The 23,027-nt window shown below is 50.8% G+C and overlaps 1 protein-coding gene across 1 annotated transcript in view; it reads right to left on the bottom strand.

Annotated features, from left to right (window-relative positions):
* Positions 1-6,127, bottom strand: part of HCN4 (hyperpolarization activated cyclic nucleotide gated potassium channel 4) — a 43,643-nt gene extending 37,516 nt beyond the window's left edge. Inside the window, exon 1 of the mRNA XM_037835375.1 lies at positions 5,343-6,127. Coding sequence (XP_037691303.1) covers positions 5,343-6,127 — 785 coding nt within the window. The remainder of the gene's footprint in view (positions 1-5,342) is intronic.
* Positions 6,128-23,027: the final 16,900 nt, after the last annotated feature.

Here is a 23,027-nt window from a genome sequence, read left to right as displayed (position 1 = left end):
CACCCCTATGCCAGTGGCCAGTGTTCAGGGCCAGCAGGATAAGCAAGTCCAAGGAGCAGTGCAGGGAGGGAGAAAGAGTGTGCTGTGAAGCCCACATCCCCCAAGTCTGCAAGGCCAGCAAAGTTCTGTGGCTTGGCTCAGGGAAGAAGTCAATTCACAGAATTCACTCACATTGTCAAGTAAGGTGCTAGGGGCCAAGGGGAGGAGGCAGAGTCTCTGCCTTCCGAGAACTCAGAGAACTCAGGCTAAGAGTGAAAGAAGCACTTATCTGTAATCTCAATACTCCAGGTGTGGTGCTGATCTGGGCTTCAGTGGCTTCAGCATCACCTGGGTGCTTATTAGAACTGCAGAATCTCAGAACCACTTCAGCCCTTCTGAATCAGAAGCTGTGATTCTACTGAATCTCCAGGTGAGTTGGATGACATGACAGCTTGAGAAGCACTGCATTATAACAAACACAGAGCTCCATTCAAATGTCTTGAGGGGTCAGAGAGGGAGCAAAGGATGGTGGCTGCAGTGGTCCAAGAGGGCTTCCTAGAAGGACCAGGGGGGAGACTGAACCTTAAAGCACTGGGCACAAGGGCAGACAGGCAGACAGCCTTGCTGAAAGCTCTCTGTGTGCAGCAGGCTACCTGACAGCCTGAAAGGATCACAGCTTCAGGGAACGCATGGGACCAGGCAGGTGAGAAGGCAGCCCCCAGCCTCATCATGCAGTCTCCAGAGAAGGGAACTGAAGCTTTGCAAAGGGGAGAAACTGGAGCCCAGGCCTCCTTACCCAAGCAATAAAGGGTACTGGCCCTGTACTCCTCTTGGGTTCCTGTGTAGCCGACAGCCTGGAAGCAACCCAAACACACCCTCCACCAGTCCATCTTATCAGGTTGGACACATCCTCATCACTGGAGAATCCTGCTGCCCACTGTGCCAGCTGACAGAACCGCCCAGGCAGCTCACCTTGGAATTCCCCTCTGCACCAAGATGCCCTTCCCCCTCCCCTGGCACCGCAGCCCTGCAGCTCCTTTCAGCCTGGCTTTCCACACTGATCACAGTAGCAGCAACCTCAGCCTGGGCAAGGGACCCCAGGCAGGGCTGTCCAAGGAGGCCCCTGAGAATCCCTCAGACCCAGAGCCAGGCTGCCACCTTGTTCCCCTTCACCAGCTCCTACCTGAACAGTCCTCCCCAGGATAGGAAAGCAGAGACATGAGAGGAGGACTGTGGTAACAGAAAAGTAACCAATCCTCAAGCAGAATACCTTTCCCAGAGGCAAGGGCAGGGAACCCTTCAGGTGTGTGCAACTATGACTCTTGTTTCATTTCCATCCTGCTGTCAATGGGAGGCCCAAGGCCCTTTCTACAGAGGAACCCCCACACCCTAGGTTTCAGGGAAGGCTAGGTGGAAGCTAGCAGCCTCCACCAGGCTGGCCTCTCTCGTAGGATAGCCTAGAGTGAGGTTCACAGCCTCAGTTAAGGGCATCCACAGACCCTGTGTCTGGGCGTATGTGTATTTTTCTAGGTAGAGACTCTGTAGTTTCCAGCAGGTTCTCAATGAGGTACATCTCTGACCCCAACCATGCTCAGAACCACTGGCCTCAGCCAAGGACAGAGTCTCATTTGAGCTACCCCCGACAGCACGCCCAAGAGAAGGATGCCGTGAGGGCACGGGAGGCATGGCTCACAGCACTTCCCTGGTCTTCTAACAGCTCATTAGAGCTTCTCACCTCCAGGGGGTGACCACAGTTATACAATGTGTGTCTGACACGGTGATAAGTAATAGGATTCCCAGTTGCTAGGTAGGAAAACTGAGGCTCAGAGAAGGCTCATAACCCAATCAAGGCCCCACAGCAGAGTCTGGGAGGTGACGTGAGGTGGGCAATGACAGGGACTGGTTGCCAGGGACCAGCAACAGGAGGTTGACTTGGGCCACACTCGGAACCTCTCGGACCATTGGTCCAGTTTCTATGATTTCAGAACCCAGCTGTTTCTGCCCCAAGGAAAGGACACCTTGGGGCTCTCCCTTTCCTTCCTCACAGCTTCTGGGGTCTCAAGCCAGGAGAGGATGGGGGCAAGCTCTGCCTGCCTCCATCCTCAAGGTGGAGGTAGAGTTCAGGGCACAGCAGCAGTCCCAGAACTGGCATCCTACACAGGGACTTCCCTGCTAGCACCCATGTCCACCCACACAGTCCCCAAGATACCCGCCCAGACAGACACACCCAGGCATACTCCTTGAGCCTGAGGCTTAAAAGCCTTCTGGAAACTAAACCAATTACAGCTTCGCTCAGGAGGCCCTCCTCTTTTCCTCCTCTTCTCTCCTCTTAGAAAAACAAGATAATCCAGAAACTATGTTTTATTTGTTTCAAGTTCCCAGAACCAAGCTTGCCTTCCAGAACGTGGCTCATGTGGAAGAAAGGACCCACACAGGACCCAAGAGTCCAGTCAGCCTTGGTCAGGAGCCCGGGGAACAACGTCCCAAGTGGCTGATGCCTCCTGGCCTCTTCCCTTACCAAACCATAACAAACCATAAATAAATTTCTAAAGGAAAATGGGGAGCTGGAGGAGGAGGAGGAAGACCAGACAAGCCCTTGGAACTTGGAGAAGCCATGGGGTGGCTGGGGCATGGTGGGATGGTAGGGGTGGGGGGAATGAGAAGCAGAAGTAGCCAAGAAAAGCCTACTTTTAGACATGGCCCAGGTTATGCCAGTCCCTCAGAGTGTAGCCCTCTCCAGCCCCTGGGAAAGGCACCCAACCTTCCTCCCCCGGGAACAGGAGATGCTAGAAGCAGCCCACGACAGTAAGCCCTGAACTCCAAACCACACACTCAATCTATCATGGCTTGTTGGTGATTCTTTATTAGACCAATTCTGCTTGATCAATGCTTCCTGCTGGTCAAAATGATGAATAAATCCTCAACTGGCCTGAGCAATGCTTGCAGAAGCTCTCATGAAGCCTGAGGTAGGCAATGGGCATCAGCTCTTGTTTAGAGGCCCAAGGGCCAATGACCAAGATAGATGTTCTAGGGACTTAGGCTTGGGGTATTGAGGGTGGGGACGTTAGGCTGGGTTGAATGGTAGGTTTTTCTAAGCTTAGAAGACTTGGGGCTACTCCCTTGCCTCTTTGAGCTTCTGAAGATGAGACCAGCTTTTCTGGCCTAGAGGCAGGAGAGGCGTGAGTATTACCCCTCCAGACACACAAAGATGGTCTTTCTTGGATTTCCTTACTTACACCCCACCCAGCCCCCAACTGCACACAGAGAACCTGCATTTCCAATCACCAGTCGCTGTTGCTTGTTGCACAAACCCAAATTTGAGGCTCAGTCTAACCTTTCTTGTTGCCTGTTTATGAATCCTACTGCATCCATCCCTCATGCTCCACGCCCCCCTCTCCTTGCCATGTGCTGGGGAACCTGCAGTTAGCGGGAGATTCTGTGGCAGGGGGCTATATAGGCAGTCATGCCGGGATGGGCAGAAGTAAGATGCGCGGGGTGGGTGAGGAGGTACCCATTTGATGAAATCGCCACAGTCCTAACCCTTCACCATCCAAGGAAAAGGGAGTACAAGAAGGCAAGGCCCAGTGTCCAAAAGGTAAACACATGTTGGTGGTTCTAAGGTGCCTGGGGTTGGTCTCTTGCAGGCCTCCCCAGCCCAGGCAAAAGGGTTCGTATTAGAAACCTGAACATAAGCTTTCAGATAACAAAGACAGCAGGGAGCTGAGCAAGGGAAGGGAGGGCCTCTTGACAATCTCAAGTGGTTGATATTGGCAGCTCCAGGAACAGCCTGTCTGCTACCACCTCTAAGGAGTTCAGAGGGAGGAGAAGCCCAGGACACCAGGGAGTGGAGGACACACAGCTTCTGCCCATTTCTCCCTAGCTCAGCCTGGGGTCTTCAGGTCCCAGTACTTTACCAGAGGGGAGGCCACCCTAGGAATCAGCCACAGTGCTTGATGGGAGAATCCCACACGATCACAAAACTTGATGGCTGTAACCCTGTCTCTTTAGTCTGCCCTCTGGCCTCCCACACCCCCTGGTAGCCCTAAATATTGGGTTCAGGAAAAGCAGACCCTCAAAGAAAGGGGGGGACCTCTGTTCACCACCTATTTTAAGCCATCAGCTGTTGCCTGACTGGCCATTCCCAGCATGAGAAATCTCTCTCATTGGATGGAAAATGGCTTTGCTCTCATTACAAACCCAGCTTCCCTGGAGTTTGCAAAGAGGGCTCAGGGTTGGCAAAATGCTCATTAATATGGGCAGGCGAGCAGGGTAGGTAGGGAAGAGAGATAAATAGGAGGCAGGGGAGAGGGTGAGAGAGAGGGAGAGGGGGAGAGAGAGAGAGAATATGACAGAATTAAACCCAGCTCAAAAAGGTGAACATTTTCCAGGCTCTCATCCCAATCTTATGTATCAGGATAGCACTGAGAAGGAATGGGGGAATGCCAGTACTCTAACTGGGGTAGAGGCATCCCTGATCCCAACTCCAGAGGCAATCTCCAATCCCTCTTTTGGCACAGATAGGCCACAGGCCCCCAAGTAGAATCAGTGGCATCTGACTCAGGTGATGGGGCAAGGGGCAGGGTCCCTCTTTCAGGCCAGCAATCACACCTTTACTTTGGGGACCTATGACTGACTAGCTGTTGAACCTTAGGCCACTCACTGGGTGGGATGAGGCTCTGGATGAGCTTGGGGTCACAAGACCGCTGCTCATCAGTCTGGATACCAGGCATCTTCACTGACCCCAATGGACAAAGTCATTCTGCCCTGCCGGTTCTGACACCAACTACCCAGGGGGCTCACTCCTGGCCCACCACTCTGTAGGAGGGCCTGGGTCCAGGGTTAAGGTGGGTGCAGAGTGACCCTTGTCCTCCAGGAGCCCAGCTCTCTCGTCCTGGCTGCAGCTACCCAGAGCACCAGAAGGCAAGTATTAACGCCTGGGGGAGACACCCAAGGAGCTAGTCCAGCTGCTATAAGCTTTGTCTCCCTCATGGCTCTGCTCTGCAGGCTAAATGACCTGGAACTGTCTCTAGGATGGCCACCCTGACTCTGCAGCCTTGATGGTGGAAGTGGGATGTGTGGCTTAAGGTGGCAGAGCCCTATCCCCCGCAGTCGGTAGGGCCAGGTCAGGTTCAGAACACCTTTCAGCCTCCTCTAATGCGGCACAGAGGCAGAGGATGGGAGACTGCACAAAAAGCTCCCGGCGCAGCGCAGGAGGTCTGGGGGTGTCTCCGAGCCTAGAGGCTTCTCCCCGAGCTACGAGTGCCAGGGAGGAAAGTTAACTCCGGCGGGGAGGCAGGGCCAGGAGAGGAAGCATGCCTGCGACCGCTCAAGCCACTCACAGGATCACGGCCGGGCCCCCTTACCTGAAGTCGCTGTAGGGGTGGATAATCCAAAATCCGGCCGACTTAACCCTCTCCTGCTCGCGCTCCACGGCTTTCTGGCTGCCGAACATCCTCAGTGAGAATTTGTTAACCCCGGGCTGGAGCATTGCCCCGAACTGGCGCTGCATAAAGCCGGCCTGGCCCAGGCGCACTTCGGCCTCTGGGAGGATCTGATCGCCGGCGACCGCGCCTCCCTCCACTTTGATAACGGTGTCCACCGAAGGCTGCTCGCAGGATGCAGAGGCCGGCTGCGGCGACGGCTGGGGCGGCGGCGGCGAGGCTGCGGGCTGCGCTGAGGCTCCGGGGCGTTCGGGCTCCGCCGCCAGGCCTGGGGGCGTTCTGTCCTCGCCGGGGGACGCATCGCCCTCGGTAATGAGCCGCCGCTCCTCCGCGGAGTCATGCAGGTGCCCGTGGCCGCTGCCGCTTCCCGTTCCGGCACCGCCGCCGCTCCGGCTGCCCAGCGAGGCCAGGCTCCCGCGGAAGCGCCTGCAGTCACCGTTGGTGCTGGACTTGCCCGCGCCGCGGGCGGGCCCCTCTCCGTCTGCCGCCCCGAGGGCCGCGCCCCGGGGCTCCGTGCCACCCGCAGCTGCAGAGGGCGAGGGCGAGGGCAGCGGCCGCAGCCGGATGCTTCTCCGGCTGGGGTCTTGGCGGCCCCCGGTCCCCTCATCCTCCGCGTCCTCTTCCTCGTCCATGATCCACGCCTTGGCCCCCACCTGCTGCGGGAGGCTGTAGAGCCGCTTGCGCATGGACGGCGGCAGCTTGTCCATGGCGCCAAGGGCCGGGGCAGGGCCGGGGGCAGGGGATCCGGTGCGGCGCCGCGTTTCGACTCCAGGTCCGCGGGCCGGTCAGTCTGCCCGCGGAGACGCGTCCTTTGCCGCCAACGCGGGACCGCCTCAGGCGCCCATGCTCCAGCAGGCTGGGCGCCGCCGGGAGACTCCCAGTCCGGCTCCGGGTCCCCGGGTTCGCCGCGTTGCGCCCTCTCTCGGGCCCGGCTGAGCGCGGGGACCCCGCGCGCGCTCCCTCCCTCCCTCCTGCGTTTAGGGGCGCGGCGCGCAGCCCGGCTTCAGGCGCCCCGCCCCCGCGGGGAACAATGGGCGCCCGGCAGGAGCGGCGCTGCGATTGCGGCGCTGGGAGAGCTGCTCCCGAGCGCAGAGCGCACGCCCCGCGCGCCTCTGGGACGTGCGTCCGGGGGACCCGCAGGCGGACTGTCTGTCTACCCGCTGCCAGGGCGTTGTGGCCGGCCGCCCGTAAGCTCTCCTTGCTTCCTGTCGCCAAGCTCCGCCGGGCCGTCCCGGGGCTCCCGCAGCAGCCGAGCGGAGCCTAGCGGCCCGCCGAGCTTACATCAGCAGCCTCCTCCCCCGGAGCGCCCTCCGGCAACGCTGGGGCTCCCGCGCCCCGGAATATTTATGAAGCCGCCGCAGCTCACGGGTTGCCATAGGAGCGGCTCCCGCAGCCCGGCCTGCCTACCTGGACTTCTTAAAGGGGCAGCGGTGTGACGGCCAGGGGCAGAGAGGGGGGCAGAGAGCGGGCCCGGCGAGGGGTGGGTACAGGGCGGACCCTCGCTGGATCTTACGGGCTGGGGCGAGAGGCGGCTTTACCCTTGCGCCCTCAAATGTCTTTCCTTGACCAGTGGCTGAGAGTGCGCCCCAAGTCTAGGGCTCTGGTTCAGCTGCGAATTCCCCACCCCAAGACTGGGGTTGGGGGGGGGCGAGGTCTCCCAATGTCTCCTTTTCCAAGCCCTGGGTTGGTCTTTCTCCTCCGGTTTTGCTCCTCAGTTGGGTCTCCTGCCCGGTGTGGGTGGGTGGGGGCGTGCGGGTCGATTGGATGCGGAGCCTTGAGCCTTCCTGCGACCCTCCTGGTGAGGGGGTTTCCCGGAATTGTGCTGCGTCGGGGCAGCTCCTAGGGTTTTCCCGTGACACGGGCTGGGGCGAACCCCCGGCAGTCTTCCCCCGCGGAGCGTCGCAGCAGCCAGGCAAGGAAGGCGTGGGGAAACTCGGAAAAACGCAGGGCGTGCGGGTGGGACCCAGCCCTTCGAGGTAAGACTTCGAGGAAATTCGCCTGCAGCAGCCACGGACCCGGGATCCGAAGGTCGGATCCCGGCGCGGTGATCTCTCTGGGGCGGTTGCGATGGGGGTTTCCTAGACCAGCCTGGTGCAGCGGGGAGCTGGCAGGCGGGCTCCTCTACCAACCTGGCAATCTTGAGCTGACTTTGGATCCCTTTCTCCCTGGGTTCCCTTCCAAATTGATACCTCCTATTTGGACAAACGATAGAGGAATTCATGCCCCACCCGGCACCTCTAAGCATCTGCACAGCCTCCACCCCCTTTAAACCGCAGCACCCCACCCCCCGCCCCAGCCCCCCTCCCCAAGGCCGGCAGGCCATTCAGTTGTGCGTCCTCTCTCCTGTGTATATATATATATGTAGTTGTCTGGGCTGGTGGACACAATCCCCTCAGTTCACTCAGCCCCTCTCCAACATCCTAGAACAGCCTGACACTTAACCATCCACACAAGCCAGGCTGACAGACACCCCTCCCTGCCCTGGGGGCAGTTCCGGTGGCTCATGGAGTTACTGGATCCTGGGAGCAACACCCCCAGAATAGCCCAGAAATGGGGGCAGGGATGGATGGGGCATTCGAGGGAAAGGGTTGGCCAGGGAAAGTTGGAGTCTGGGTTAATGCTGAAGTGGATTCTCAGTCAAGTGTGCTGGGAGAGAGGCAAGAAGGTCCCCTCGCCTTGCCATCTCTGTAAGGAATAAAAGGACATTATTCTTCAAAGGATTTTTAATTCTCATTCTTAGCCCACTTATGGCTGCCTCTGCCAACTCAATCTGGGCAGGAGTTTTAGGGACAGGTGGGGTAGGGGCAGGAGGAGGCCAGCCTGGCAGGGGCTTTTCTGCTCTACCCACTTGGACCACAGGACCTGGGTGAGATCAGGTAGTGATTAGGGCGATGACATCACCATAGCTGGCATGTCTACTTTTGAGCAGCTCTGAGCTGACTGTCCTCTGCACAGATGCTGAGAGGCCTAATCCCTGAATGTCCTTGGGTCTCCTTGAGAAGGAGTGTTCTTAACTGGCTGTGAGCCCTGCCAGCCCTGGTGAGCAGCCACAGGGGGCAGACCTCCATTTAAGTCACTTGTTTGGGCTTCTGTGTCCAAAGACTAGCTATTATACCCTAATCAAGCTTCAGGAAGTCAGCCTAAACAGGCTTCCCAGTCGCCCATGGTAGAGGCATCCCCTCCGCTGATCACCAAGTCTTGGTCATGTCACCTCTTTTGGTTCCTGGGGCCCATGAGCTCCCATCACTGATTACACCCAGCGCTGATTACACAGGGCAGTCTGTTTCCAAATCTTTGTCCCCTTCTGGACTCCCCGAGGCTAGGGACAGATCAACTCACCTCAGGGACCTCAGCTCCAACACAAGTGTGAGCAGAGAGCAGATCAATAAATGTCAACTATGCAAATGAGTGAGGGGCCCTGGAAGTTAGCTAATGGCATTGAGGATTGAGGGGGAAGGGTGGTCCTTATAGAAGAAAGAGGATATCCAGGATACTGCTGCCACAGGCTGGCCAGGGGTCAGGACCCCTTAATTCATCTCCCTCTATCACCTTATCTACCCTCAGTTTGGTTAGCACCACCCATTCAGAACCATCTAAGACCACCCTGGGGTGCAGAAATGACCAATAGATAAATCAGGCAATCTGTAACCCCTGATGAGGCCTGGCCTTTCCTGTCTCCTCTGATTGAAACCCTAATGGAGAACATCTGTGGTATACTAGCAGTCTGGGGGACAGAAGAGGAGGAGACCCAGGTCTTGCCTTTGGTGGCTCTATGTTGTGAAAAGCCTAGATTCACAGTCAGGAATAGAGGAGAAAACTCAAGGCAGGAAATAAATATGTATTAAAGCATGCCCCAGCCAGCAAGAAATTGAGGAGGGGGACCTAGCTGAGCTTGGAATAGCTAGAGAGGGATTCCTGGAAGACAGAGTCAGAATTGGTCAGAGAAATGTATCCAGCACTTTATAGTTTACACCTCATTTGTTAAACCACATGAAATTGTCATTCTGTGGGACAAATACAGTACAATTTCAGCAGCTTCCCCATAGATCAACCTACCATTCTTACTCTGGTTTGCAAGCAAGAGAGCTAAAGCTCAGATAGGTTAAGTGACTTGCCAAATGTCCCACAGCAAGAAAATGATGGAGCCTGACTCCAACCAAGATTTCACACATCAGGCTCGTCTCACTGCCCAGGTGTTTCACACAGTGGGGGAACCAGGCACAGGTGCAGGAAAGAAGGGCAGTTCTGAGCCTGGCCTGGCTGAAGCAGAAGTAAGGTGAAGAATGGGGAGAGAATGGAGCCCCCATGTTCTGAGCTCTGCCCATCGCTCTACCCAGGTTTTGCACCCTCTCCTTTCCAGTGCTGTCCAGAAGGCCTGGAGTCTGCTCTGGTTCCTCTGGAGAACCAGAGGAACCAGTAGCCAGGACCGGGGGACTTCAGCAAGGGGATGGCCCTGCCTGGGGACCAAGATAGGGAGAACTGCTGCTCTCAGCATAGGTAGGGACTAGGTACCTTGGGAAGATACATGGGCACCCTGCAGGACCACAGGGGAACCTGGGTATTCCTGGAATGCAAACCTAGAAAAGATCTGGGTCTAAGAGAGAAGAGAGTTGGGGTGGGGTGGGGTGATGGGCTTCCTTTCCTGGGTACCCAGATAAAACTGAGTATCTGTGAAATTCCGCAGACCTGCTAGGGGTGGGGTGGGAATGTAGCTATTTTGTATATAAACCTCAGACCTTATTTGGTGTGGACCTGGATGGGCAGAGGGAGGCAGGAAATTCTGAAAGTGTATTTGCTTGTGGGCTGAGAGTATTGTTCTTGCTTGGAGAGGCAGCTCCAGGGTAGGACAGAGGTTCCTACACCCTGCAATGCCAAGGTTTTGGGCAGTTCTGTGTGAAATAGGAAAAAAAAAAGAGAGCGAGAGAACAATATAGGATATTTTAGCATATGGTTGCAATGGTCCTTTCTTAGAAGCCTGTCTTCTTTATTCTAAGATTATATCCTTCCCACATTTTCTGTGTTAAAATGTCCTTTTATGAAATCATGATGCTAAGAGACGGTATTTTTTACATCCTTGGCTAAATAAAAAGTTGGCATAGGGTTCTGTGTTTGTTCCCAAAAATCATTTTTGAAATGTTATCGGTCTGTGAATTCCAAAAGCCTGGGAACCCCTGCTATAAACAATAAAGCATAAGACTGGAAAACAAAAGCTGTAGAATTAAATGCTTTTCTGTCTTTTACTGCCTATGTATGCCTCAATTGTCATCATGTGTAAAATGGGTTAATGATATGTATCTCACAGGTTATTGTGAAGACTGAGAAAACAAATGCTCTTAGCATGGTGTCTCATTTGCAGTAAATTTCAGTAAATACTGAATGATGGAATGAATGAATGAAACCCATATTAGCCAACCCAGGAAAAGACACTTGGCCTTTGAAATCTGATCTAGCTCATATATTCATCTTAAAAATTGCTGTTAGGATGAAAAGATGTCTTGCTATACTGGATTGCTTCCATTGAATTCTCCATCCCTAATAAGTCCTGGCTGAATCCCACAAGGCAGACTTTCTTCTTCTCTCTGGGACAGGCACTTGCCCTGACTCCAAGCCCTCTTGGCAGTTGCTTAAATGGGATCATGTGGAACAGCAGAGGGAAATCACGCAGAGGCCACATCCTTGACTCTGTGCTCAAGACCCCCTGAGAAGGCTGCATGCAACTGGACTCGACTCACAGTCCCCTACTAATGCAATTTCATCTTTCTGCTTAGTGTAGATATAATCCTGCCCAGTGCACCTTCTGCTCTGCTCTGAGGCAAGTATTTTCTGTGATCTGGGTAGGAATTAGAGACATATAGACTTCCTGCTGGGAGTCCTGGCCTGGGGGATGAGGCCTCAGAGAAAGAACACTGACTCAGCAACAATCCTTCAGGTTTCGTGTCCCAAGGCTTCCTGTTGAAGAAACTAGAAAGGAGAAGAGGCACACAGAAAATGAGACAGATTTGGATATAGATCTGTGGGGAAACAAATCAACCAACAAGACTTAACTAAGTTCTGGTTACCAATCCTGTGCACAGTTACAGCGGGATAGAGGCCAAGAAAGCAGAGAGCTGCCTCAGCTTGGGCAGCTCCCAGTCTGGTCAAAGCAGCAAAGAGACCATCTCAGAGGTTTGTAATCAAGGGTCAAAATATGTGGTTCAGAAGCTGAGAGCAATGGTGTCTCCTGAGTCTGGTCAAAGTGGGCTTCCTGGATTAGGTAGCAAATGAATTAGGTTTCCTAAGCACTGGAAACTGGTTACAGTGTGTGTATGTACATGCTGCACATTTATGTGTATTATGGGAGAAACAGTGAGTGAAGTGGCCTGGAAGGCTTGGAGGTAACCAAAAGAAGATGGGAGTAGGAGTGGTTAGATTGGAGAGGGTGGGTGAGGCCGGCTGCATTCTCTCAGGGGACTTTTCCAGAGGATAGGGCTAAGGCAGGTGTCCAACTTAGGGGGCCACTAAGCTGGTGCCCAAAGCTGGCCCTAGTAGAAGATCTGATCTCTCCATAGAAGGAAAGTATATTGGGTCCTTCTGATCCCCTTCCTCCTAACACCCTCACTCCCAGACTCTGGCTCTGAAAAACATTGGGAGACCACATACCCACTATCCCCCATTTACATCCAAGCATCAGTGAACAAGGAAGTCCCTACAGGCTCAGTTTCCTTTGGGGTTCATCACTTGCTTTCCTTTCAGTTCTGCCTGATTTCTTATGACATACTGTCTTCTTGTACATCCTCTGCCTCCCTGCAGTACCCTGCCTGCAAGCACCTGGAGCCCAGCAGAGCCCAAAGCCCTTTTATCTCCCAGCCAGCCCTGGCTCCATTGCCCTTGATCTCTCCACTCTCTCCATCCTGCAAACACAGCTATTCCCTTGGGACCCTGCCAGGGCACTGCCTGGGACCTCATCCCACCCTCCACCCCCACCCCAGGGAGGCTACAGAAAGATGTGCTGACAGCTCAACCAGGCCTGGACTGTGTCTCTGTGTCCTGCTGGGGCTCCAGGACGTCTGGGCCACCTGGACTTGGAGCCAGGCTGGAGAGCGAGGCGCTGGGGGAGAGGCTTCCGAGGTGCTGGCTGAGCAGAGCTGCCAAGAACTAAGTACTAGAGACTCTTCTGTCCCAAGTCTGGAATTCATGATACATCAGGGTTGAAGTGAGTTCAGACAGGGGCCTGAGGGGGTGGTTTCAACAGCCTGGACTGGAGGTGTCAGGGAGGGGAAGGGAAGAGGCAGGGATGGGATGGGGGTGGTAGTGGTGAATTAGCTTTGTAAAGGGGACAGGGTGGTGGTGGTGGTGGTGGGGCATGTGAAGAGCTGGGGCTCTCTGGGGAACCAGGAGATGGCCCAGGAAGTGGGCTTGGCTCATAGTCCCCACTGACACTGCCCATGCTGTCCTCCCTGCTGTCTCCTTGCTCTACATTTTCTTCTTCATCCCCCAATTTCACATCATTCCTTTCATTTCTTCAATCAATCTAGCAAACCTGTGGAGTATCTACTATATAATGCTATAAGACTGAGCCCTTAATCTCCAGGCACCTCCAGGCTGCGGCGAGAATAAGACAGATACAAAAATTCACCAGAAAACCAGGGACAAGGATCATGTGATGTGGACAAGTGTCTTGGGAGAACAGAGGAAGGAGGAGGCCACACATGGAGGAGGGGAGCAGAGGGAGATGTCAGTTCTGAATGGGTCTTTGAAAAAGGGCGTGTGTGATTTAGAAAAGGCAGTGAGGTTGGGCTTGCCCAGGGGAAGGACACAATGTGAGTAAAAGAGACTCCATGAGAAAAAGGGCAGTCCATGCACTGGGACCCATGAGCAGTCTGAGAGGCTGCAGCCCTGATGATGGGGGCGCAGGGAGCATGAGGGCAGAAAGGTGGGTTAGGTTCTGGGGGCAACGAGGAGCGACTGGAACCTTTTGAATAGAGAATTGACTTAAGATAGGCGAGGACTTTGAGGAGAAGCCTAAAGATTGTGCCCTGGGGCCCAGGACTGTGCTCAGCTCTGCAGTGAGTGAGCAAGAAAAGAATAAAACACAGTCCCTGCTTTTGGAAGTTCACAGTGGAATCAAGGAGATAAAAGCAATGCCATGAAATAATTCAGTCATCTGGTGAGAGGCAGGGTCGTGGACCCCTGAGTGCCTTGGGCATTCAGAATGAGCCACTGGCTCAGAGGGCTGGTTTGGGAAATCTGCTCGCTCCCTGAGAAGCACATCCTTTGTATGGGCCCCATGGCCCAGCCTCCCTCCCACAAGCCCTGCTTGTAAGGATAACCTGCTATTACATGAGCCTTCTGCTGGATGCCTTCCAGAAAGAGACAGTTCCACTGTGTAATGAGAGCTGTGCCCCACAGGCCACACTGCAAGGTCCAGAGCAGAGGCAGAGCCAGGGACAGTGTGATAGGGGCTGTTATAGGGGCCGTGACAGGGGCTGTGACAGACTCTGGCACAGATGCTACAACAGGGACTGTGATAGGGGCTGTGACAGAGGCTGTGAAAGGAGCTGTGGCAGGGATTATAACAGGGACTGTGATGGGGCTGTGACAGGCTACAACAGGGGCTGTGACAGGCTATGACAGGGGCTGTGACAGGCTACAACCAGGCTATGACAGGCTACAATAAGGGCAGTGACAGGGGCTGTGACAGGCTACAACAGGGACTGTGCAGGCTGTGACAGAGGCTGTGACAGGGGCTGTGACAGGGGCTATGACAGACTCTGGAACAGATGCTGTAACAGAGACTGTGACAGAGACTGTGACAGATGCTATGATAGGGGCTGTGACAGATGTGACAGGAGCTGTGGCAGGGATTATAACAGGGACTGTGACAGGGGCTGTTATAGGGGCTGTGATGGGGCTGTGACAGAGGCTGACAGGGGCTATGACAGGCTTGACAGCTATGACAGGGGCTTGACAGGCTATGAGAGGGGCTGTGACAGAGGCTGCAATGGGGCTGACAGACTGTGACAGGGGATGTGATTGGGGCTGTGATAGGGGTTATGTCAGGGACTATGACAGGGACTGATGGGTGGTGATGGGGGCTGGGACAGAAATGTGACTAAGTCTGGAGCTACAATCAGAGTTGGGACAACAGCTTCTGGAGCCCAGGCCCACACTCCCACAGTCGACAGAGCAGTTGGCGGTGACAGCAGCAACACAGCAAACACGCAGGCTCAGCCAGGCCCAGGCATTTGTGGAAATGCCAACAGGCTGAAGCTGCCACAGGAAGACAGTGAGAGGGAGCTGAATGAGGAAGTCCCCACTCAGCTCTGGTACAGATTCCTCTGTGTCCGTGGGCAGGTTCCTGATCCTCCCTGGGCCTCAGTTTCCTAGATAATGCCTACTGTGGTGAGAGAACAAATTACAGAGTGAGGTAGGTGCAAACGTGTGGGCTCCCTGTGAGGCTCTGAGTTGTTGCGATGGGTCTCTGAATCTCCACAGTCTTACCAAGCACACCCTGTGGGCTGAATAAATAACGTGTCTTCCGCATACAGGAACAATCATTTCTCTCATGTGTGGATGCTATTGTGATAAATAAAATGCAAATTCTTTTTAAAGTATAACTGAATTCATAGTCTTCATGATAACTAACATTCACAGAGAGCTTGCTCTGTGCCAGGCACTATGCCAAGTGTTTAGCATAGATTAGCTCATGTAATCCTCACTGGAGACGAGTCAGGTAAGTGGTATTACCCCCATTTTAAAGATGACTAAATTGAGACTCAAAGAGGTTGACTAACTTGCCCAAGCTCCCACAGTTAGAGGAAGAGCCAGCATTTGAAGGCAGTTGCATCTGACCCACACTGCCATAAGCAGCTCAAGCACAACTGCTGTCATGTCAGATGTTTTTGAGTGAAAAAGGAGTTCACATGCTCAAATTGGCTGGAAACGTCCAAGCAGCATTCCTTCAGTCTGCAGGAAATTTTTGGAACTTTACTCCCTCCCCGCCCCCCACCCCAGGCCCTAGACTGGGGGCTAGGAATTGAGTGATAAGCAGACATGATTTGCTGCCCAAGAAGCTCACAGAATAGCTTTAACGATTTCAAGGACTATGCTTGTTTTTACATCTCTTGTCAGGATCTCAGTGATCACTGCTCTGGCCCAGCTGTCACTGCTCTGCGCCCCCATGGTGCTAATGCTGCAGGCTTTTCTGATGGCCCCTTCCCCTTGTCTCAACACCCTTCTCGAGTCATGTTCAGAAGGGAAATTCTCTATGGGGCCTCAAGAGAAGACAGGGCCTCAGCCTCTTCACAGAAGGCACCCCCCTCCATTGTCCTGGAGGGACATCCTCATTCTCCCAGATCCACTATTATCAGGAAGTGAGGTGGGGACTTCCTGTTTGTTCACCCAAACTGTTACTCCTCCTGCTCCTATGAAATTCCTGCTCCTCAGAAGCTCCCATCGCTGGCCACCTCATGGCTATCACCCCAGGACTGTACCTCCTGGCTTCCTCTCCACCTCACTTCCTGCCCTCATGGGGTTCCAGGAACCCCATGACTTCCTGGCCTCCAGCAATCTTTCTCTCAACTTTAACCACCTGCTCCATGGCCACAACCTAGAACTGCTCCACCTCTACAATCTGAAATTTGGGCATCCCTATCTGACCTCAGTCTCCTTCCTCAGCTCTCTGGAGCCTCCCTTTATATCCAGTCTTTTAGGGCAGAGCAAGCTCTGTCTGCCTACCCCTCAGCCCTCAGTGTCTTCCCTCCCCAGCTTAGATTCCAAGGGTCACCACTTCAACCTTCATCTCACCAGTGTTCTCAACTCCCTTGCCTCATGGTCTTTTTGTCTGTCAAAACAGGTCAATCCAATCTCCTACTGTGTCTTCAGGTACTGCAGTTACAGATACCCTGCCAGGGCAACCAGAGAAAATCACACAGATGCACAGATTTGCACTTTCTTAAATTCATGGTTTCCAATGTACCTCTGTGCTGTCTGGCAATCCTACTATGGTTTCTTTATCAGTCTTGTCTTCATCCTGTTCCATCAGTTACCACTTCTCCCAAATTTTCAGCCTCTTCCTACAGGAGCCTTTCTATTAGCATTTAAACCTGATCAAATCTCTGCTACCCAAAAAAGGTCCTCAAACCCCATTTTCCCTTTCTTTCCTTCCCATCACATCTAGAGTTCTCGAAAAGTGGGTGTCACTCACCTTCCTTTCTTAACTCTTGCTCATTTCTCAGCCCGCTGCAATCAAGCTACCCATATGGTTCTCAGCAAGGCCAGCAATTACCTCCTTCTGACCATACCCGCTTTCATTCCTTTCCTTATTTGACCTCTCAGCATCAAGTGACACTGCTGACCACTTCCCCCTTGTTGAAACGTCCTCTTTCCTTGGCTTCAGGGACATGCAGTCTCCTGATTTTCTTTCTGTGCCTCTGGCCAGTCCTTAGTTTCCTTCTCATCTCCTCTTCCTTGGTGGGATTCTCAAATGTTGGTGTTATTCCTGACTCTCTTGTATGACCTTTTTGTCATGTAATCTCTCTTCTGAACACTCTCACCCAGGTCCTTGGCTTCAGTTACCATCCATGTCTTCAGCCCAGACCTCTCCCTGGCCTCCAAATCTGGGTATTGAACTGCATTTTAGATGTCCTGCAAGCATCGTACACATCAAATGTCCAACATCCATGCTCTTCTCCAAATACCCTCTGCTCTTCCCACTCTGTGAATGATACAACTATCCATCCAGTGACTGAAGCCAGAAACAAGGGCATCATTTCTGACTCCTTCCCCTTCCTGTATCCATTCAATTCCCAACTTTTACTACTTCTCCTTCATAAATAAATCTCTCCCAAATATGTCCACTGCCACAACTCCACGTTATTTCATATCTAGGCTATAGCAACTGACTTACCTGCCTCCAGCTTTGTCCTATTATAATCCACTATCCAAAGTGCTGCAAGACTGGTTTTCCAAAAATGTAAATTTTGTCATGTCTGCTGAAAACTCTTCTATGACTTCCACTGCGTTAGGATAATGTCCAAACTCTTAACCTGCAAAATAGATGCTTTATGGCCTAGCCACTGTTACTTCCTCAGCATTCATTCTCACTAGAACCATCCTTACCCTTGCACTCTACACTTATGCACTTTCATAGGCTTTTTGGTTGTGGTGATGGAGACAATCTTGTTAATGGCTCTGGTGGTAATTATGGAGATATCTGTGGTTGATGATTATGGTGATACCTTTAAAATGCTGCCCTCCACATTTTAAAAGAAGTCCTTGGAGGAAAAGATCTGCTCCTGTTTCCTAGAAGGTTGATTATGCCTGCCCATCTCAGGATCTTCTCCACCAGGGATTGTTTTAAGACCCTCTGGTAGGAGGCTTGCTATCTTCCCACACTGATTCCTGAATATCAGCTTAAGTCTATTTCCAAACATTCATCTCCTTCCAGTTTTGAGTTGAGCCTGCACATTGCAATAAAGTAATGATGCTGATGGTGGTAGAGTGATAATGTTGATGAAGGTGAAGATGCTGCTAACAGCACTCAGCGGGGAGACAGTTAGGATTAGCCAAGAGGGCCATGGAAGAGGCGCCTCTGGGAACTCCAGCCAGTTGCTGCTGGCTCCAAGCCCTCTCTTGGCTGGTGACTTCCTCAGTGATCAGCTAGTGGGGCTGCTTTGACCTTCTCAGGTAACAATGACCTGCTACCCACTCTCCATGTACCCAGGACTGGTGGTATGACCCCCTTACTGGGCACTTGGCTTGTCAGATTGGGGCTCTGACACTCCTGGTATGGACAACATCTCTCTCCAACATCAGCATTTATTTGCATCTATGAATACACATGGGGGCTATTTTTCTAAACTGGGGAAGGTTGTTAGGCGCTAAAAGGAAAGGAGGAGGTGAGCACTATAGAGGGTGATGAAAAAGCATCTCCCTATGGTAGGCAGAGTAATGGCCCCTGAAGATATACAAGCCCTCATCCCTGGAACCTGTGAATGTGACCTTATTTGGCAAAAGAGATTTTGCAGATGTGATTAAGGAATCTTGAAATGGTAGATGATCCTGGATTATCTGGGTGGGCCCAAATTGGCATCCCATGTATCCTTGTAAGAAAGAAGCCAAGGGAGATTTCACAAAGGAGAAGGCAGTGTGACCATGCTGAAGCTAGCTGCTGTGCTGCTGGCTTTAAAGATGGAGGAAGGAGATCCATGAGCCAAGGAGTGCAAGGAATGCAGCTCTAGAAGCTGGAAAAGGCAAGGAAATGGATTCTCTCCTAGGGCCTCCAGAGGGAGCATGGTCCTACTACCTTGATTTTGGCCCAGTGGAACTGATATCAGAATAAATGTGTATTGTTTTAAGCCACGAAGTTTGTGGTAATTTGTTACAACAGCCATAGAAATCTAATTCAGTCCCCTTCTTCTCTTCCTCTATCTTCCTCAACTTCATCTTGGGATGGGTTAAGCCCCTTGGTTACAGCAGGGAGGACAGGCATGGTAGTAGAAAAGGAAATGGTGGTTTTGGAACCACTGGAAGGGGGCCCCTCCTTGAAGCAGTAGTCACATATGGGGCACTGTCAGAGTGACATGCTGAGGTACTTCCAGTGGCTTTGCTGGCAGCAGGCATTGAACTAGGACAGGAAAGGAAGAATTCCATAGAGGCCATATGGGGATTGTGACTGACAGGGTGATGTTTCAGCATATGTGTGCTCCCTTTTTGGAACTCCCAGAAATACTTGTGGCAGAGGAGGAAGAGGGCAGAGGTCTTGTAGGTGCAAGAAGGGAAATAGCAGGAACTTTGGGTCATGAATGTTAATGGAACTCTATTTACAGACACAGACGGGGAGGGTCTGATAACATTTGTATTATGTTACTCTTCTGACTACTCCCTCCCTGCCTCTACACAAGGGGGATGATTAAGCAAACCATGATTTCCATACACTTTTCATCCCTGTTCCCCATTTTCATTCAGTTTTTGTCTTTTTTGTATTAAGCTGAAGGAGTCCTCTCTGTTTGGGGGAGAATATTACCTTTTCTATTATTTATTGCTACAAATACCCATTCCCCTTGTTTATTATTTCTTTGAAGTGTTTTTATGGAGTTATTGCCATGCAGAAGTCTTAATTTGTATGTAGTCAATCTTTCCTTTTATATCTGACTTAGATAACACACTTAAAAAGCTCTTCCCCACTTCAAGAAATATTCACTTAAATTTTCTTGTAAGTTTTCATATACATATATAATCCATCTTTTCCCCATTAATTAGCAATGCTTCTTCTCTCATTCTCTATTTGTTCCATTGATCTGCCTCTCTATTCCTGTTCCCGTACCACTTCTCACCCCCAATTACTGTAACAGGTTGTTATCTTTCCAAAAATCTGATAAGAGAAAACTCTCCCCTCTACTATGCTTCTTTTCCAGAATTTTCCTAGCTATTTCTTCCCAGATAAACTATAAAATTATTTGGTCATGTTAAAAAATCATGTTGGTAGGTTATCAGGAGATATAAAGAGGGTAGAGATGGGGCAATTGATGCTTAAGGAGTAACAAAATGTTTAATGAAATTGATTGTAAAGGTTTGGAAATGGATAGCACAATACTGTAAGTTTAAGTAATAAAGCTGAGTGTGAGTATGGTCGAAAGAGGAAGGCTAGAGTTGTGTATGTCACCAGAAAGAAAGCTAGAGGATAAAAACTGGGACTGTATAATTTTGTGAAACCTAAGTGGTGGTTAATTGTACAAATATAAGAAAGTTCTTACATGAACTAGAACAAACATCCATCACTATTACAAGGAGTTAATAATAGGGTGGTATATGGGAAAAATACAATGAATGCAAACTAAGATCTATAGTTAACAGTAACATTGTAATCTTTCATTAATTGTAACAAAAGTACTATACCAAAGCTAATGTCAATAATAGGGAGATATAAGGAATATGAGATTTTTTTTTCTGGAAGAAATGAGAATATTCTCATATTGACTGTGGTGGTGAATGCATAACTATGTGATTATACCAAGAGCCATTGACTGTACACTTAGGATGGATTGTAAGGTGTGTGAATAAAACTGTTTAAATAAAAAAAATCATGTTAGTATTTTGATCAAGATTGTGCTGAGTTTATAAATTAATTTAGGGGTAAATATATGGTTATATCAATGTGTCTTTCCCTCCAAGACAGAAGGTCTGTCTCTGTTTACTTAAGTTTCTTTTGTGTCTGGGGAGAATCATGCCATGGCTTCAGCCCTGGTGCGGCTTTTTCTCTCGTTTTTGTTTCTTTTTGTTCATTTCTGTCAAGTTCAGGGAGGGTAGTTTTGTAAACCTGCATTTAAGCTACCATGATTCCCAGAAGTCTTTAGATTTGCACTGAATTGAGGGCGAAGGCGGGGATGATGAACTGAAGCTGTGGGTGTGGGTGAAATTCCAGAGATTAAATACTAAATAAGAGGAATAAAACCTTGCTCCAACATTTATGGGGCAAGTGAATGAGGTGAATGCAGATGAGAGAAACCATATATAAGAGAGAGATGAGAACCAGCAGAGTGGTGTCAAGTAAGCCAGGGGAGGAAGAAATCTCTAGAAAAGCTTAGTCAATAGAGTTGTGCTGCAGGGAGGTTGTGGAGAATGAAGGTTAGAATGAGGGTTAGAATGTGGAGAATGAGGGTTGTGGAGAATGATGCAGCTGGGGGTTTTGTTGGTTGTGGCTCGTTAGTGGTAAGGAGGCCATACCAAACTTAGACACTTTGATAAGACTCTGGTACAAGAGGAGTAAACCAGAAATATTCCTAGCAAACGGAGACAAATGGTGTCCCTAGTTAGTGGTGACCTCTCAGTGAGCAGTCTCAATGGAAAGTGGCCAAGGTGTCCGGGTCATGTGAGTAAACAGTGAAAATAGGCTGTTCTTTAGAAGTTTGATCACAAAGGTAAGGAGAGTGTTGGATAATAGTTGGAGAGGAGTTAAGGTTGAAGGAGGATTTATTTGCTTGTTTATATTTTAGGCTCTGAGAGATTCATCTGTCTGGGAAGGAAAGGACTTAGTAAAGAGGAAGAGATTGAAAATGCAAGATATAGAAAGGATATTTAGTAAGGAAAAGGAGGCAATACCAGCGGCCTACAGAAACATGTGGTGAGCCTGGAAGAGAAGGAAAAACAGTTCTTGAGATGACAGGCAAATAGAAAAAATGCATGACAACCCAGAGAAAAGTTGAGTTGCAGAGAAAGGAATTTGAGGGAACTTGTTTAACTTCTCTAGAAAGGTTGCTAAGAAGGAGGTAGGCAAATGTGTATGGGGCAAAGAGCCTCCAGGAGGAAAGGGCCAGAAACACTGAGCCCTTCCCTTTGGGGATCAACATGGTTAGACCTTCTCTGATGGGTAGAGATGGTTCTAAATGAGGTTCACTGGTGACAAAAATCTACACAGGTTGTTCAAACTCAGTACCAGGCCATCAGCTGACAGGGACCTGGATGGTGTGTCTGAGACTGAAAGCTTCTCCCATCCTAAATGATTTGGCACATTGGGGTCTGCATCCATTGTAGAACTACCACAGTTTCTGTAGAAATCTGGACCAGTGAGGACATCACTTCACTGGTGGACAAGGATGCTCAACACTGGGCAGGATCAGGTTCTACAGTGACACCTTGGGGTAGCAATGGAAGCCACAGCTCATCAGAGGCTCCAGTGCTCTCTTCACCTGGCTTTGGAGCAAAGGATTCAGGAAGTCCTTGGAGCTCTTGGACAATTCAGGATCAATGAAGATCCCAAGAGTAAGATATTGGATTTCTTGGGCTCAAGTGGTTAATTTGAATATTTATGAAATATCGATCTTATTTATATCCAAGTTGATAGAGCTTCATATAATGGAATGGTATGCAGCTGTTCAAAATGATGTTGGAAAGTAATATTTAATGACGTGAAAAAATATTCAGGATATATTAATTGAGAAACTAGTATGGACACAATCTGAATTTTGTAAAGAATATGTACTATATCTATATAGGCACAGATATAAGACTGTAAGACTATATAGCAGTTAGCAGTGATAGTTTCTGGGTGGTAGAATTATGGGTGACTTCTTTTTACTTATCTTTGTTTTCTAAATTTTCCACGATGTGTTTGCGTTACTTTTTTAGTAAGTTAAAACACAAAGTTATTTTTTAAAAAGGATTGCTGAGCTGCAATGGGACCCCAGTTGAGCCTGGAGGAGGAATCTGTCAAAGAACCAATGCATGAGGTTGGGTGTACGCTCTCCAGCTGCACTCAGCAGGTACAGCTCATAGCTGTGTAAACCAATGGGAAAACAACCTGGCCAAATTTAGCAATGTACCTAGCCCAGTGCTTCTTGGAGGTTATCCATGGGACACATCCAAGGGGAGCTGCCCTACAATCCCCTTCTGGGGCTCCATAGACAGCCCACCACCCTTGATCTGGCATCTTCAATCCAGTTGACATAAATCAGCTTTACCCTCTTCTCCTGACCCTGCATTCGACTATCCTGAGCTCACTTGTACACAAGACCAGATGGGAAAGATAAGGTTTAGGAAGGCTGAAATAACCAAGGGATTCTTGAAAGAGATGAACTGCTATGGCTTTGGCTATGATTCCAGTTACGTGAATGCTGTGTTTACTGCACT

The sequence above is a fragment of the Choloepus didactylus genome, chromosome 4 (assembly GCF_015220235.1).
Source record: "Choloepus didactylus isolate mChoDid1 chromosome 4, mChoDid1.pri, whole genome shotgun sequence".
NCBI classification, from domain to species: Eukaryota; Metazoa; Chordata; class Mammalia; order Pilosa; family Megalonychidae; genus Choloepus; species Choloepus didactylus.
This window is presented reverse-complemented; position numbering and strand designations above follow the sequence as displayed.